Source organism: Lemur catta, chromosome 8 (assembly GCF_020740605.2).
Source record: "Lemur catta isolate mLemCat1 chromosome 8, mLemCat1.pri, whole genome shotgun sequence".
In the NCBI taxonomy this organism is placed as follows: Eukaryota; Metazoa; Chordata; class Mammalia; order Primates; family Lemuridae; genus Lemur; species Lemur catta.
The window spans coordinates 29,177,800-29,195,741 of NC_059135.1; the positions used below are offsets into that span (position 1 = coordinate 29,177,800).

The following is a 17,942-nucleotide window of genomic DNA, read 5'->3' on the forward strand; positions in this document are numbered from 1 at the left end:
AAAGAATGCTTACATCTTAGAAAAGTTAAAGCAGAGTTACTCAACTATAGATATTTTGACTCCAATAATTCTTTGTTGGGGGAGCTGTCCTGAGCATTGTAGGATATAGAGAAGCATCCAAGTAGATAACTATAGCACTCCCCCATCTCAAGTTTTGACAACCAAAATGTCTGACATCGCCCAATGTCCCCTTGGGGGAAACACTGCCCAGGTTGAGAACCAATGATCTCTAGAGGATGGACTAATTAGCTGGTCTGTTACATTATTCACTCTCAAACAGCAATTGTTTTCAAACTTTTCACAAGAGCTAATTCAAGGTTAATGCTCCTAATGATTCTCTAAGTATAGATATTGGGAGTCATTAACTTTTAAAAAAATGAAATGATACCCCCCCATACCTATTGCGCAGCTTCAACATTCATCAACTTATAGCCAATCATCAGTTTTAAAAGAAATTTAAGCTCTTTAATGTATATATTTTAAAATATATATATATGGTTACTATGGTTTTCCTAAATCAAATTCACAACTTTCAGCAATCATTATTGCTTTTGTCTTCATAATATTCTTTCAAGCTTTGCGCAGTGGCAGTATCATAGCCAATGAGTTTATGTGAGGCACAATTATTGCTAATTGAAAACTGTTCCCATAATATTCTTTCATATTATAATGCTGAAATTCATTAAGTTAAATGTTCTACCTACCACTAAACATATTTAGGAAGAATTTTAATAGTAAAGTATTTCCAATTTATCCTAGGTTTCTAAAGTTACTAGTTTTATAACAATAAACTCATTAAGAAGAGGCCTCAATAACTGCACTCACCTGTGACAAGTGAAAAATACGTTCCCTTAGCAAAGCAGACCAAAATTAATGCAAGTATACTGCTATCAATAGTATTATTGTTTGCTACAGATCCTGTTCACCAAAAAAACGCACCAAGGAATATCACTGCAATTGTATAGGACTTAAACATCTCTTCTTCCATGGTTCCTTATTAATTAATTTCCCTATCCTTCTCACTGATTTTGCCAAGCTGGTCTTCTTGCATGCTGCAGGCTTCCCCCATGACACTTCAGCCAGATAGTGCCAAACCCAGGTTCCTACAGGATACCTCATATTGCCTTGAGATAATCATACTGACTCCAAGCCCCTCTGCAAGCCCGAACCCCACTCCCACATCTCCCTCATGAACCCAAGCACATGCTCAGGCCCCAGCAGATAACAGGAGCATACTGTATAAAATATTGTGTTTTAGAATTACCCATGCAGTGTTGTTTCCCATTACCACAGATAATTGAGAGTTGACTGTACTGGATAGTACTACCTCAGTTAGCTGCCCATCAGTGTGGGAAAACATCTGCAATCAAACAGTTACAGTGGATTAACTAAATTGGGTGTTTTTCAATATGTCTTTTTTTATTAGTAAGTTAATGTTTCAAATAAACAATTAAATTATAAATACACTTCAAGTTATGCATTATTCATAAAACAAATTAGTCACTAACAAACTAAATGGGTAATTTTCAGTTATTATTTTATATAAAGTAGCATAAAAACTACACATAGGCAATTAATTAGAAAGTATATAAATTCCACTTTCTGTGCATAATTACATATGATAACTTCGGTAGTATTGCCTTAATTTAAAATTGGGAATTTTTAAGCAAGGCTATACATATAAAGTCTTTAAACAACAATTACCCTACATGTTGAATTCTTCAGGGTTTAGACCTGCCACTGCTTTTCAGTACCTAACTCTTGAGAAGAATTACTTTCAATCTTCTATTATTTTACAATCATACTTTTCTATCTCTTTGACTTGCTACCTGCTAAACTAATTCAACGCTTGGCCCAGTAAGTCCCAGTCAGCTCTTGGGAAGGTAGGATGAGCACTACTTTTTAAAGTTCTTTATGTTGCCTTTTGACCTCTCAATCTTTTATTTTAAGCCATGATGAACTTGAATACAGATGGTACTGACTGGTTTTACTATCTGAGAGAAATGATGGGCCTGGCTCAAAAGAATTTTAGTTTACAAATATATAAGAATTTTAGTTTGAATGATGTCCTGTAAACTTTTTCAGTTACAGGAATTGACAGGATAACACCAACAAAGCTAGACAGAATTTCCTTAAAATTTACCATCTCTAAAACACGTAAGGTAATGCATGTTACGAACCTATTTTAATACTGATTTATGCATACATGAGCAAACTACTTAATACTATACTGTCCTTTTAGTACAAAAAAGCGTCTGATACTATACATTCCTAATCAATTCTGTCCTGTTTTTCAAAACTTCTGACATTTAGAAAGAATGGGTTATTACTTTGTTTTGTTGAAGTATTTCTTCCTTATTCCCATAGTTGGTAGAGTCAATGGAATTCCCATCCTCAGATTCCAATTCAGAGTAATCTGGGAAACAGTTCAGTTATACCAGAATAATAGAGGGTTAAAACCACTGGACACACATTGAGGTGGATAGCAGAGCCAACAGAACAGAAAAACAATCAAATACAAATCAAGCTCATTTGTGAAAATCTCAGAAAAATAAAGAATTCAAGATGAAAGACAGCTCAGAAATCATCCAATTAGTCCTATAATCTTACAGATGAGAGAACTGAAGTTCAAAGAAGTCAAATGTCACACAAGTCTGTAGAAGAGCCAGAGGAAAATGTAGATGTACTGACTCTTCCCCATCCATTCCTACTCAGTGTTCATTTCCACTAAAAGGGAGGAAAGGGTTAGAACACTAGGAGACTGGAAGTAACAAGGTTTGTACCTAGGAAACAGAAAAAAGATGCTGATGGGAAAAGAAATTGAATACCCCAGATAACTAATATCTACTAGTCCTGAACAACTCTATCAGACAATCTTAAAAACTCTTGAAACCTACTGCTGTTCCAATAAACATGCTATCTTTGCTCTGATCCCACTGAACCTAGATTTTTTGCTGCTTCAATTCAATCTTCTCTACAAATTCTCAGAAGCCAGTATTTTTGCCCAATTTGCACAAAAATATGGTCTCAAGACAAGAACCTCCTGACTCCCTCTAGAAACATATAACATTTTTAATAATAATCCAAAGAATAATAATACAATTTAAGAATCAAACATTTAGGAAACAAAATACCTTAAAGCAGGGGCTAGCAAACTATGGCTACATGCCAAAGGGGGCCCACAAGCTAAGGATGGTTTTAACATTTTAAAATAATTGTTAAAAACACATACACACAAAGAATAATGAGAGCATATGTGGCCCACAAAATCTAAAATATTTACCCTCTTGTCCTTTATAGAAAAAGTTTGCAACCCTTGGAGTATTTACTGAGTATTTGCTTTGTAAACAGAAAACATTTCCTTTTACACTACAGAATAACCTTCCAGTCTAAAGAGCGAATAATTTAGATATTCAACTGACTTTTTAAATAAAGAATTCTGTCTGTCCATTAAACATAATTCAAAAAAATTTTAATCCTTGAGGCAAATGCTAGAAAATATATAAATCTTTTTAAATTACTCTTCTTTCTTAGACATGGCCTCTATCAGTCCATTTCTCCTACTCAACCCCTCATATCCAACTTACTGAGATATATTTTATATAAACTTAACAGCCGCTGTAGAATTGTGGATCCTTTAACCTCTCCAAGTATTGCCCTCTAGACACCCAACTCCAAATAAAAATGGTCAACATATTCTTGACAGCTCTGAGGACTTTGTTACTTCTGACCTACTAATCCCTATCCTGTTTTTTACTTATTCTATTAAAATAGCTTAAAAAGATGGCATTAATTAGAGCATATTAGTTGCCAATTCATATGATACTCAAAAAGAAAATATTCTCATTATCAGAATTAATACATATGCTTATAATCCAGAGTATTCCCCTTGGTCCTTAAGCTTGCTACCCTTTTCTACCAAAGAACTACATAATACTAATCAGAAAATGATTATCTTTGTCTTTTGCTTGTTGTCATCATTTATTCACATAATCTCTCCTACTTACTCCTAATAACTAGTAAAGGTTCCTTCTTTTTAGAAACTATATTAATTTCTCTTCTATATTTGCTCTTTTCTTCTTACTTTATTTTTCAAGTCCTTTGCCAATACTTCAAATGTGTAAAAATTTTAAGAGCCTCAAGAATAGACCTTGAAATTCTGTATCAGATTAGCAACTGGTCAGCCTCCCTCCTCTAGAAAACCAAGTTCATCTATTTCATCATTTAAAATGCCACTGATTATTTCCTTCACGAGGCTGTCCCAAAATAAAATTTCTCTCTCACTCATTAAAATTAATTTTTTAAGAAAACTCAGACACAACAACACAACAAGCAATGAATTATACATCTATAGAAGTTTATATGGGATGTGAAGAAACCCATATAAATTCAGATTAAAGATTAAATAATATCAAAAAATAACAAATACCTCTGGATTCATCCGATAAATTTTCAAATAGCAAAAATATAAGGTTGACCTACTATATCAAATTTAATTGGACTATATTTGGTTTAATTGTACAAATTTGCTAAACTTTAGACTCTCAAAAATAGATTAGTCAATTTCAAAAGAATCCTGAACTCTCAAGATTTATCAAAAACAATAATATGCACATTTTAAAATTATTTTTATTCCAAAACTGTTCTAACCATTTAGGCCTAAGAAGAGTGTCTGAGGCTGCGTTCAGTGGCTCATGCCTGTAATTCCCAACACACTGAGAGGCCATGGTTGGAGGATCACTTGAGACCAAGAGTTTGAGACCAGCCTGCGTCATAGTGAGACCCTATCTCTTAAAAAAAAAAAAAAAATTAGCAAGATGTGATGGCGGGCACCTCTGGTCTTAGCTACTCAGGAGGCTGAGGCAGGAGGATCACTTGAGCCCAGGAGTTTGAGGTTGCTGTGAACTAGGCTGACACTACAGTACTCTAGTCTGGGCAACAGAGCAAGACTCTGTCTCAAAAAAAAAAAAAACAAAACTCTCCCAACAAAAAAAAGTCCCATACCAGATGGTTTCACACACAAATTTTACCAGACTTTCAAAGAACTGCTCCCTATTCTGCAGAAATAACATCGAAAAGGAAGGAATCCTCCCCAGCTCGTACTACGAAGCCAATATCAGCTTGATACCAAAGCCAGGTAAGAACACAACAAAAAAGAAAACTACACACCAATATCCCTAGGCATAGATGGAACTTACCTCAAAATTATAAAAGCCATATATGACAACCCACAGCCAACATCATACTGAATGAGGAAAAATTGAAAGCATTCCTTCTTAGAATTGTAACAAGACTGTCCACTATCTCCACTTCTATTCAGCATAGTGCTGGAAATCCTAGCCACAGCAAAGAGAAGGAATATCCAAATGGGGAAAGAAGAGGTCAAACTATTGTGCTTCGTTGATGATATGATCTTATATCTAGAAAACCCCAAAGACTCTGCCAAGAGATTCCTGAAATTGATAAATAAATTCAACAAAGTTTCAGGTTACAAAATCAATGTACACAAATCAGTAGCATTCATACAGGCCAACAACAGTCAAGCTGAGAAGCAAATAAAAGACTCAATACCTTTCACAATAGCAACAAAGAAAATAAAATACTTAGGAATATATTAACTATGGAGGTGGAAGACCTCTACAGGGAGAACTATGAAACACTGAGGAAGGAAACAGCAGAGGACATAAGCAGATGGAAAAACATGTATCATGCTCATGGACCGGGAGAATAAACACTGTTAAGATGTCTGTATTACCCGAAGTGATCTACAGATTCAATTCAATCCCCATTAAAATACCAACATCATTTTTCGCAGACATAGGAAAAATAGTCCTACACTTTGTATGAAACCAGAAAAGACTCTGAATAGCCAAAACATCCTTAAGCAGTTAGAACAAATCAGGAGGCATCACTTTACCAGACGTCTAGCTATACTACAAGTCTATAGTAACCAAAACAGCATGGTACCAGCATAAAAACAGAGACATAAACCTATGGATCAGAACAGAGAACCCAGATATGAAACCATCCTCATATTGCTACCTGATCTTTGAAAAAGCAGACAAAAACATACATTGGTGGAAAGAATCCCTATTCAATAAATGGTGCTGGGAAAATTGTATAGCATGAAGAAGACTGAAACAGGATCCACACCTCTCACAAAAATCAACTCACAGTGGATAACATACTTAAGGCATGAAACTATAAGAATTCTAGAAGAAAATGTTGGAAAAACTCTTACAGACATCGACCTAGGCAAAGAATTTATGAAGAAGACCCCAAAGGCACTCATGGCAACAACATAAATGGACCTGATCAAATTAAAAAGCTTCTGCACAGCCTAGGAAACTATCATGAGAGCAAACAGACAACCTACAGAATGGAAGAAAATATTCACATGCTATACATCTGAGAAAGGGCTGATAGCTAAAATCTATATAGAATTTAAGAAAATCAGCAAGAAAAAAATCAACCCCATAAAAGAATGAGTAAAAGACATGAACAGAACCTTCCAAAAGAAGATAGACTAGTGGGCAATAAACATATAAAAAATCCTCAACATCTCTAATCATCAGGGAAATGCAAATCAAAACCACAATGAGTTATCACCTAACCCCAGTGAGAATGGCTTTTATCAAAAAATTCCAAAACAACAAATGCTGGTGTAGATGTGGAGAGAAAGAAACACTTATACAATGTTCGTGGGACTGCAAACTACTACAACCTCTATGGAAAATAGTATGGAGGTAACTCAAAGAAGTAAAAGTAGACCTATCATTGGATCCAGTAATCCCCCTATTGGGAATTGACCAAAGGAAAAAAAGTCATTTTATCATGAAGACATCTGCACTAGAATGTTTACAGCAGCACAACTCACAATTGCAAAGATGTAGAATCAACCCAAGTGCCCATCAACATGAGTGGATTAATAAAACATGGTATATGTATACTGTGGAGTACTACACAGCCATTAAACAAATGGTGAACTACTACTTTTTGTAATAACCTAGATGAAACTAGAGACCATTCTTCTAAGCAAAGTATCACAAGAATGGAAAAACGAACACCACGTGTACTATTAAATTGGAACTAATCAACACATATGTGCACATATGTTAGTAAAACTCAACAGAAACCAAGTAGGTAGGAAGGGAGAAGAGGAGGGGACGGGTAAATTTACACCTAACAGGTACAATGCACACTACACCTTGGTGATGAGCACACATGTAACTTTGACTCAAACTGCACAAAAGCAAAACACGTAATCAAAACATTTGTACCTCCGTACTATTCTGAAATTTTTTTAAAAAACCTGTAAAACAAAAAGTAAAACAACCACCTAATATTGGTTTTCTATTTCCCAAATCATACATGCGAGTTAATTCACATAATAAAGGCTGCCAACATTACACATAACCTGTGTTTATTATAAAGGGTTCCCCATAGGCAAATAGAAAAATAGTGTGGTCTCACTTGTGAAATATGATTGATTGAAGATTCCATCCTTCGTAGCTGGGATGCCTGGATATCCAGCATCTGCAGGACATTGTTGGCCAAGGTGTTTATCAGATAGGCGACACTTGCTAAGGATTGGGTGGTGTAGGCTTTGGTTTCTTCTAGGGCTCGCTGCTTATCTGCTGACTAAAGGAAAAAACAAACCAATCATTATTAATTCAAAGATAACCCATTTCTAGCAAACTAGCCTACGAAAGTACTCACCAAAATCATTCTGTTGCTACATTTACACAAAGTCAAAAACGTTCTGAAAACTAATTATCGGTATCACGTAAACCCAAAACTGAACTATTGACTGAATTCACAAATATTTTCACGTTGAACAAAAACATCTTTGTACAGATACAAATAAAACTCTGAAGCTATTACTTGAAAAATAAGATCCAATGGATAATTTGCATAATGGCAGCAAGTATACATCACTTGGAAGGGTAGCATTGATTTCAATGTGTAAATTGGGACATTCTTTTTTCTACTTTCCTGCATTTCTCCTTTCCTTTCACTCTAACATGTGAAATACGGCCATGACACAATGTCTGATTAAAGTAATACTAATGATAAGCAAAAGTGGTGATAATGACAGTAAATTAAAAGTAATAAAAGGATCCTTTCTTCCCAAACATTTTAAGTCTTATAACTCTACGGGATATAAATTGCCAAGAATCATAAACCCTACTTGAAAAATAGAGACCACACAGCAAAAAGCAGTTAACTACTTTCAAGGTCACAGAAAAAAGCAATGGTAAAGTTACATACTCTATGCTACTAACTGCCAAACACCTTCTTCTTGCCTTGGTTTTATAGAAAGACTCTGCGGTTCAGTTGAAAGTACACAGTCTTTGAACCATAAACCTTTTATGTTAATATCAGCACTACCATTTGCTACAATATGTCAACTTGTACAGGAGTCACAGTTCCTCAGTTTCCTCAATTATGAAGGAGATAAATTCGTGATTCAACCATTCTGATAAGTTGTAAACAACAAATAAGATAATGCATGTAAAACTACTTTCTAAAACTATAAATTATATATTTAATATAACCATGATCTCCCTGAGTGGTGATTAACTGTCCAAAATTCAGTATGCCCCAATCTCTTCCACATAGTACAGAAATCAGAACCAACCCTAGACAGAAATTTTTCCCAGGCTTAGGGGAAACAAAGGAAGTAAAATTCTTTTGAAGAGATTAGTTAACAAAATAACCAAATAATACCATTTTAACTTGAAAAGAGTTAAGAATCACTGTCTTTTTTCCCCTTTTCTATCCTAATCCTTAATAATCAGTATTATCAAAACTTAAATTAACAACAGAAATGACACCAAACTTGGTTAAAGACAAATACTTTTACAAAGCAACATACATTCTAGGATTCCATAACAGCTACTTTCAAGACAGTCACATCTGCTTTAAATTTCATTACTGTTGGTTGAGGCAAATAAAAGATGTTAAAAATTATATTGCCATTAAAGTCACATATTTATATAAAATTAAAATTGTGCTTATAAATTATACCTATGTTTAATTACTTTTAAAATTTTAACATGAATATCCTACAGCTGAAGGCAATAAAATCTCAATTCTTCTAGCTGGTTATTTGTCAAAATTTTTCACACTAGGATAGCCTAAGCAGATTACTCAAATAAGCACCATAGATTTTAGTATTTTTATGTATAAATTAGATGGCATCAATCTAAGAATAACTATGAATGATGCTAGATAATTTTTTCCCAAACAGGAGTTCATTCTCCAAGAACCAGCGGTTCCCTTCAGTAATTTTTGTATTTTGTTATTTTTACAGCAATTTATTCACAAAAGTACAAAATTAATATATTAACATAATCTGGATTATATGGAATAACCAAATGGTAACTATTTAATAAGAAACATAAAGCAAACTCAGTACTGCTCTGGGGTTCAACTATGTTAGGCCCAAGCCATGGTACTTTAATTACAGAATAAATTAATGAGATAAAATACACAAACTTATATAAAAGATGCATTCACACTGTACTGTACAAACGAAAAATTTTAAAAAGGGTTTTCAATTGCTTAAATAGCTTAAAGGAAGGAAGGAGACAAGTCAGCTCAGGCACATCCATAGTACAGACAGGTCCACAACACACTCCGTAACAGTGAACAAAAGAGTTTATAAACCCACCACCACCATACTCAAATTTCAAATGACAACTGAGTTTTGGCATTTGATTTAAATTTTATTAATTTCATATTTGTCTTATTTATAAATTTATTTTGACTCTATAGTTGTTACATGAGCTTTAATCACCTTAGCTTTAATCTTAAGTAGTTTATATCTAATTTTATGTTTGAACATTAAATATTTTTTACTGCATTAAGTCAGCAGAGAAAGTCAAGTTCTTTCTTTCCATTTAAAATTAAGAATTCTGTCCATTAATCAAGTCTAAGAAATATATGACAGTTTATATCTAAATATTAAAAAACATAAAAAATGCAAATGCAGCCCTATAAGCATTAAGATAACAGTCCCAGAAAACACATAGCCTGAAGGAGATAGGTATTTTTTCTGATCTTGATCCCACAGATTAAGACTTCATTCCATGAACTGGAAAGAATTAATGATACTCATTTTTGTACAAAATTCATAGACAACTTAGCAATTATTAACAGAAGAGGCAAAATTCTGGTCCCATCCTCTCTATAACAAAAAATGACAGATAGGAGGAAATTGTAAGGATCAGCGTTACACAGTCTGGCCACTAATTTGTTTGTTTTTTAAGAGAGGGGGTCTCATTCTGTCGCCTAGGCTGAGTGCAGTGGCATTATCAAAGCTCACTGCTGCAGCCTCAAACTCCTGGGGCTCAAACCATCCTATTCCCTTAGTCTCTCCAGTAGCTGAGATTACAGGCACCACGCACCCAGCTGTGGCCACTGTTACACACACACACACACACACACACACACACAGCTAGATTTTCATTCAATATAACAAATGTTGTAATAGTGTCATGACAAAGAAGCCAAGACAGAATAAGATTTATACACATTTTTCTCAGAGCTGAGAAATTTTAAAACATACCTGCTCTTAAGGACCTATTACAGGAGAAGAGTCACACAAATTACAAAGGTGAAGTAAATAAGGTAAATAAAATGTATTACAGATGAAATAGGGGTAACATGATGTAGAATATGAAGAAGGCAGGTTGAGAACATCAATGATGTCAAATGTCCAGAGAGATTTTTAACCAAGAAAAAAAAAACTGAATTCTTAACAGACTACACAGATGATTCAGAAAAACAGAAGGAATTCTCATAGATTATTTGTTTTGTATGTATGTATCTTTTACATCAGGTAAATCATTTCATGACATGCCTTAAGTAAATGTGTAAAAGATGAACCATATCCCATGTTAATCTTCTTTTCTTTTCCTTTTAGAGATAGTGTCCGGCTCTTTCACCCCGGCTAGAGTGCAGTGGCATCATTTTAGCTCACTGCAACCTCAAACTCCTGGGGCTCAAGCAATTCTCCTGCCTCAGGATTCCAAGTAGCTGGAACTAGAGGTACGTGCCACTATGCCCAGCTAATTTTTTCTATTTTCTGTAGAGACGGGGCTCTTACTCTTGCTCAGGGTGGACCCTATTAATCTTCAAATGAAAATGTCAGAAAATTTCTACATCATTGTTACTTTGTACCAATAACCATAACAGGTCCACACTGGGCATACAACTTTTTTATAGGTAAAACATTTTATATATAATATAATCTCTCTATATGAACTATATATGTAAATTTTTTAATTTGTAAAAAGCTTACTCTGTCTTGGGTTCTAAGTCATTACACTACAACACTGGAATTAGAACTCATTAATAAGTCCAAATAATTTTTTCTTGACCATTAATTTTACCCCCAACCCATTACCAAAGGGCATCTTGGAGAGGGATGCCACATTTATCAGCACTCAATTAGAGTGTTAAGAAAATACATTTTCAAATTTATTTATTTATTTTTTTTTTTTTTTTTTTTTTTTTTTTTTTTTGAGACAGAGTCTCACTTTGTTGCCCGGGCTAGAGTGAGTGCCGTGGCGTCAGCCTAGCTCACAGCAACCTCAAACTCCTGGGCTTAAGCGATCCTACTGCCTCAGCCTCCCGAGTAGCTGGGACTACAGGCATGAGCCACCATGCCCGGCTAATTTTTTTGTATATATATTTTTAGTTGGCCAGATAATTTCTTTCTATTTTTAGTAGAGACGGGGTCTCACTCTTGCTCAGGCTGGTCTCGAACTCCTGACCTCGAGCGATCCACCCGCCTCGGCCTCCCAGAGCTAGGATTACAGGCGTGAGCCACCGCGCCCGGCCTACATTTTCAAATTTAGAGCTACCCCTAAAATTCTCCAGTACAGCAATTCTAGAACCACTTCAGCATATGACTGACAAAGCAGCATTCTGATATACCTAAGTCTGACACTATGAAACACTACTCTCTGGTTTTACTAGGTAATAAGATCACTTTAAAAAAAAAGATCTCCACCACAAGGGTTTCAATATTTTAGTCTCAACTTTTATAATTTCTATTTATAACTTTATCTTAAAACAATAATCAAGTAAGAAAAAGGTACAGACAAGGTTGTTCACTGACATGGTAACGAAAGAGAAAAAAACATGAGACTGATTAAATAATACATTCATATGGTACAGTAATTTATGAAGCATGAGGCAAGGTAATCATATGAGAATGAAGAGAACAGAGGGGCTTGGGGATACAAAAGACAGATGAAGATATTATTATCTCAGACAGTGAAAAACGAGTACTGCATGAGATTACATATGCCAAGAATTTATAGCACAGAACCTGGCACAATGGCAGAGCTCAAAAAATGAGAGCTCCTTATATTATCTGACCTCTAGATGGAGAAAGTTTTCTAAATATAAAGCAATGCTCAAGAAAGACAACTATCAGCCAGGTGCGGTGGCTCACGCCTGTAATCCTAGCACTCTGGGAGGCCGAGGCGGGAGGATTGATCGAGGTCAGGAGTTGGAGACCAGGTTCCTGGCATCAGCCTAGCTCACAGCAACCTCAAATTCCTGGGGTCAAGTGATACTTCTGCCTCAGCCTCTCGAGTAGCTGGGACTACAGGCATGTGCCACCATGCCCAGCTAATTTTTTCTGTATATATTTTTAGTTGTCCATATGATTTCTTTCTATTTTTAGTAGAGACGGGGTCTTGCTCTTGCTCAGGCTGGTCTCGAACTCCTGAGCTTAAACAATCATCAGGCCTCAGCCAACCAAAGTGCTAGGATGACAGGCGTGAGCCACCTCGCCTGGCCTTCATTGTTCTAACCTTGCTTTTTGACTCTTCCACTTCACTATGTTGCTTCTAGCTTACTCCTCCAGGATGAGAAGGAAAGCAAGAAGAGCAATGCGAGGGAAAGTCCCAGGTCTTATATGACTAGTTTGTAGCAACCTGGTGTCAATACTCTATATTGACACAAAATTTTGACCCTCTTGTGAAGCACATTACGGGTTTCTCAGAAGCCCTTCTTAATGCGGGTGATGCATTCTCTGACTGACATCGCATATTTTCGTCTCAGCTTAGAAGGTAGCACAACCACCACAGCCTTTTTCTGATAGGGGCACCTTCCCAAAACAAGTTTTCTTGAGCAAGATTCTTATAAGATAGCTCTATGCCACCCATCTTCTGCTCTGTTCATTTAGCCCATGAGAGGGTTGGGGTAGTGGGGGCTAGAAACCAGCCTTTTTGCCTCTCCAAACTCTAGAAGTACTAGATCTTCACATTACAGTCTTCTCTACTGCAGCTTGCTTTAACCTTCAGACTTTTCTCAGAGAAAGTCAGGTAAAGTTTTCTTGCCCACTCCCATAACATCCCCAATTCAGACAAGGGTCAGGTTCTACCAAGAACTCACTCTCTGTACTTCACAGCTCAAGCACTTCTACAGATTAGCAAGCCTCATGTTGGGGGTGCAGTTTCAGTGCCTCTTTTAGCAACAACCCAAATTTCTATGACTGATTTTCTTTTTTTTTTTTTTTAAACAAAAGGCATTTTTTATATTAAAATTTAAAAAATACATTGGATAACAGTGTAAAGAACATGCTCTAAGAATGGGGGTAAAAGCTGTTGGGCTCTTCTTGATATCACCATTTCATAAAAGATCTCAGTTATAAACAAGCAGAAGGATGATGCAATCTCTGACATCATTAAAACGGGCAAACCACAATAGGTGTGTTCCAGCAAATAGTTTGCCACGTATTTGTCCAGGTCTATTATAGCTATTGAGCAAATGGATTGGCATGAATACTTATGTCCTTAATGTGCACATCATAAAGAGGTCTATGACTGATTTTCTTAAAACTTCTCTGACTTAGGTGGAAAAGAGAAAGAAGCACAGCATTTCTACAACCCTCTTAAGAAATTTTTATTCATTTACATATATTTACATTTATATTAACAGATATACTGAAAATAAGGGGCTATAGAAGCAGTCTCATCTTTCATCAAGTCCTATATGAGTGATCGAATACTCTTTATCAAAATGTGGAGGTAATTACTGTCTGTTGTTTTCAGCTTTAGAGGCTAAATTATAACTCCAAGACAACAGGAAAAGTCTCATTTAACATCTTGTTACACAGATAACTGGAAACCATATAAACAACCAACAATAGGGAAAGAGTTAAATAAAGTAGGCAAACTTTGTCATAAAATAGTATTAAAAATTACACATGGTTTGAGGTTGCAGTGAGCCATAACAATGCCAATGAACTCCAGCCCGACCGACAGAGCAAAATTCTGTTTCCAAAGGTAAAAAAAAAAATTATATATGAACAATCTTCACTTTACGATATAAAAGAATGCAAAACTATTTATAATACAAGCAAAAAATATATATAAAAACACAATATTTAAAATACGGTAAAACCCACAGGTAATGCACCCCCAGTAACACAAATCTAAGTATTATGCAACTACACCTCCAGAATCTCCAAACACCACAACCTCATATTACATGGGATTTAGTTTTTAAACTCTATTCATGTCATTATGATAGGGTTTTACTGTATTCTCAACTATGTAAAATAGTATGTATATCTTATAGAATGCATGTAAAATTATGTACTATTAATAAATTAGAATGAAATATACTAATTATGTATTATATATTAGTAGTTATTGGAAGAAAAATGTTCACAGTGACAGTACAGATTTCATATTTTCCATTATATATTCCTCTAATTAAAAATAATTTTTCAATAACCATATTTCATACTCAGATGAAAAAAATGAGACCAATAATAACACATTCCAGATGCCACACTTACTTGTACCTTCACTTCACTTGTTTTATTTTGCTGCAACTATGGAAATAGCCTAGCTGAGCTACTGCCACCAAAATTGAGATTCAGGGACCAGCATAAAAATGAACTAGAAATGTTCATTTGATCATTACCATGTTGATCAACTGCAGAGCTCTTTTCTTAACTGATCTGACAACAGCAGAATCCATCAGAAATATTTTCTCTAACAAATAAAAAATCATTTTTAGCTACATCTGCTGAGGATTCATGAAGGACCTCAAAGGAAGTAATAATTCTTCACTGGCCCTCCTCATTAATATAATGGAATCACTCAAAATTTATATTCTCAATAATTTAGCATAGACGCAGCTTTGTATTATAAAAGGGTACTCCCTTGTCCAATAAATGATACTGGCTATAAGACAGCATCCAATTCAATCTAGGTGAAAGGATGGGGAATATCTATTGTTAATGGCTCTTTTAAATTCCTGTATTTGCATATAGTAGTCATTTTTCAAATAGCAATAAAGAAGTGTCCAGTTGAAAATAGGTTCATTCTTGTTTTTTATTGCTATACAACACAACGGGCTCTTTCTGCTTGTTTTAGGGTTTCTGCTTTATGTTTTAGCATTCTGTCATCTTCTATACTGTCTCCTGCCAAAAATAAATTCTAAATACCTACTGCTATTATCTGAATGCTTACGTCCCCTCAAAATTTATATGTTGAAACCTAACCCTCCACAGTGATGTTATTAAATGGGGCCTTTGGGAGATAATTAGTTCATGAAGGTTCTGCCCTCATGAATGGGATTACTGACCTTATCAAAAAGGCCCTAGGGAGCTTGTTTGTCCCTCCTGCCATGTAAGGACACAGAGAAGGCACCATCTATGAGGAACAAGCCACTATTAGACACCAAATCTGCTGGTGCCTTGATCTTGGACTTGTTCAGCCTCTAGAACTTTTTGAGCAATAAATTTCTGTTGTCAATAAATTATCCAGTCTAAGGTATTAGGTTTAGCAGCCAAAATGAACTAAGATACCTACTTTTATATATTAATACTTAAAAGATAGTATACAGACATACACATATATGTATATAAGTTGTATATTGTTCTAACTACAACAGATGAAAAATCTTGATTCTTTCAAATTAAGCAAAATAAGGATCAGAATCTTTGTATATCCTACAAATGAGAAAAACTACAGGCTTAATATTCTGTAATTTTTCAGGCTGGGCCTGGTGGCTCAATCCTGTAATCCCAGCACTTTGGGAGGCCAAGGTGGGAAGACTGCTTGAGGCCAGGAGTTCAAGACAAGCCTAGGCCGGGCGCGGTGGCTCACGCCTGTAATCCTAGCACTCTGGGAGGCCGAGGCGGGTGGATTGTTTGAGCTCAGGAGTTCGAGACCAGCCTGAGCAAGAGCGAGACCCCCGTCTCTACTAAAAATAGAAAGAAATTATATGGACAGCTAAAAATATATATAGAAAAAATTAGCCGGGCATGGTGGCACATGCCTGTAGTCCCAGCTACTCGGGAGGCTGAGGCAGTAGGATCGCTTGAGCCCAGGAGTCTGAGGTTGCTGTGAGCTAGGCTGACGCCACGGCACTCACTCTAGCCCAGGCAACAGAGTGAGACTCTGTCTCAAAAAAAAAAAAAAAAAAAAGACAAGCCTGGGCAACAAGCAAGACCCCATCTCAACAAAAAATTTAAAAATTAGCTGGGTGTGGTGGCGCATGCCTGTAGGAGGCTGATACAGGAGGATCACTTGAGCCCAGGAGTTTGAAGTTGCCATAAGCTATGATCATGCCACTATACTGCAGCCTGGATGATAAAGCAAGACCCTGTCTCTTAAAAAAAAAAAAAAAAAAAGACAGAAAAAAAAAAAAAAAAGAATTTCAGTCAATAGAGATTTAAAAGACCCAAAGTAAGAAGATGCCTTTCCATGTCCACTCCTCATACACACCTCACCCTTCAACAAGAACCACAAAAAGAACTAAGCACACACTTAGATTATTAATAGAAATAAAACTGCTTATGACATATAAGTTATAAGAAACTTCTCAAGAGGGTTTTCTTCCTCATAATGTGATTGGAGATATTTTCACTGATAAAATTAAGATGTCACTCATAAGAAGTGAAAATGCAATAAGTGAAAACTCACCTCTCAACTTCAAAAATTAGATGATGTGTTAAGTTCATACAAAAATAAGGGAAATATAAAGGTATACATAAAAAGACTCATGGTGATCTTTAAGGAAAACTTTATTTAACCTGTCATAGTGTACCACGTTTGTCTCAGAAGCATTCCCTACATCTTGATTAAAAAGGAAAAAAATGCCAGGCATGGTGGTTCACGCCTATAATCCTAGCATTCTGGGAGACCGAGGCAGGAGGATCATTTGAGCTCTGGAGTTCAAGACCAGCTGAAGCAAAAGTGAGACTCCATCTCTACCAAAAATAGAAAAAATTAGCTGGGCATGGTGGTGCATGCCTGTAGTCCCAGCTTATTCCGGCAGCTGAGGCAGGAGGATCCCTTGAACCCAGGAGTTTGAGGTTGCAGTAAGCTATGATGACACCACTGCACTGTAGCCCAGGCAACAGAGAGAGACCCTGTCTTAAAAAAAAAAAAAAAAAAACAGAAAAAAAGAAATGATGCTTTCTCTTCATACCTCAGGGTCTGACCTCTGACCTACACTGGGCCAATTCCAATACATGTGCCCACTTTAGACCACAGTGATTTTGTTCAAAAGATAGGACCATGACACAGATCCCTCCCCTGGAGTTTTCAAACTGATTCTAGAACGAAGAATTCCTTTGTCCTTTTACCTCAAAGCTATTAATAAATGAGGCCTGAAATATATGTAAGGATGTCTGACAGTAACCAGAGCATGCCTACTATCTAAAAGGATGAAGCCAACATGCAGAAAGAAGCAGAAATGACGTACAGAGCTCTAAAGGTGTTTAAGTCCTTGATTCCAATCATTCCTACTCCTTCACATGGCTTAATGAGTAAGTTCACATTTTTGTTGAAGCTTATTCAAATTCAATTTCTGTCACTTGCAACCAACCAATTCTAAAACACTTAAAACTGTTCCTTTTAATAGTTTAACAGATATTAATATAGCTTCAGTTCTAAATA

General features: G+C 35.8%; 1 protein-coding gene and 1 pseudogene across 7 annotated transcripts in view; one reads left to right on the forward strand and one right to left on the reverse strand.

The window, feature by feature from the left end:
• ABI2 (abl interactor 2) overlaps positions 1-17,942 on the reverse strand; it is an 81,610-nt gene that overhangs the window by 43,965 nt on the left and 19,703 nt on the right. For all 7 annotated transcript variants that reach the window (XM_045559680.1, XM_045559687.1, XM_045559686.1 and 4 more), the window contains exon 2: positions 7,474-7,641. In XM_045559680.1, the coding sequence (XP_045415636.1) occupies positions 7,474-7,641 (168 nt within the window). The remainder of the gene's footprint in view (positions 1-7,473; positions 7,642-17,942) is intronic.
• On the forward strand, positions 574-699 carry LOC123644173 (annotated as a pseudogene).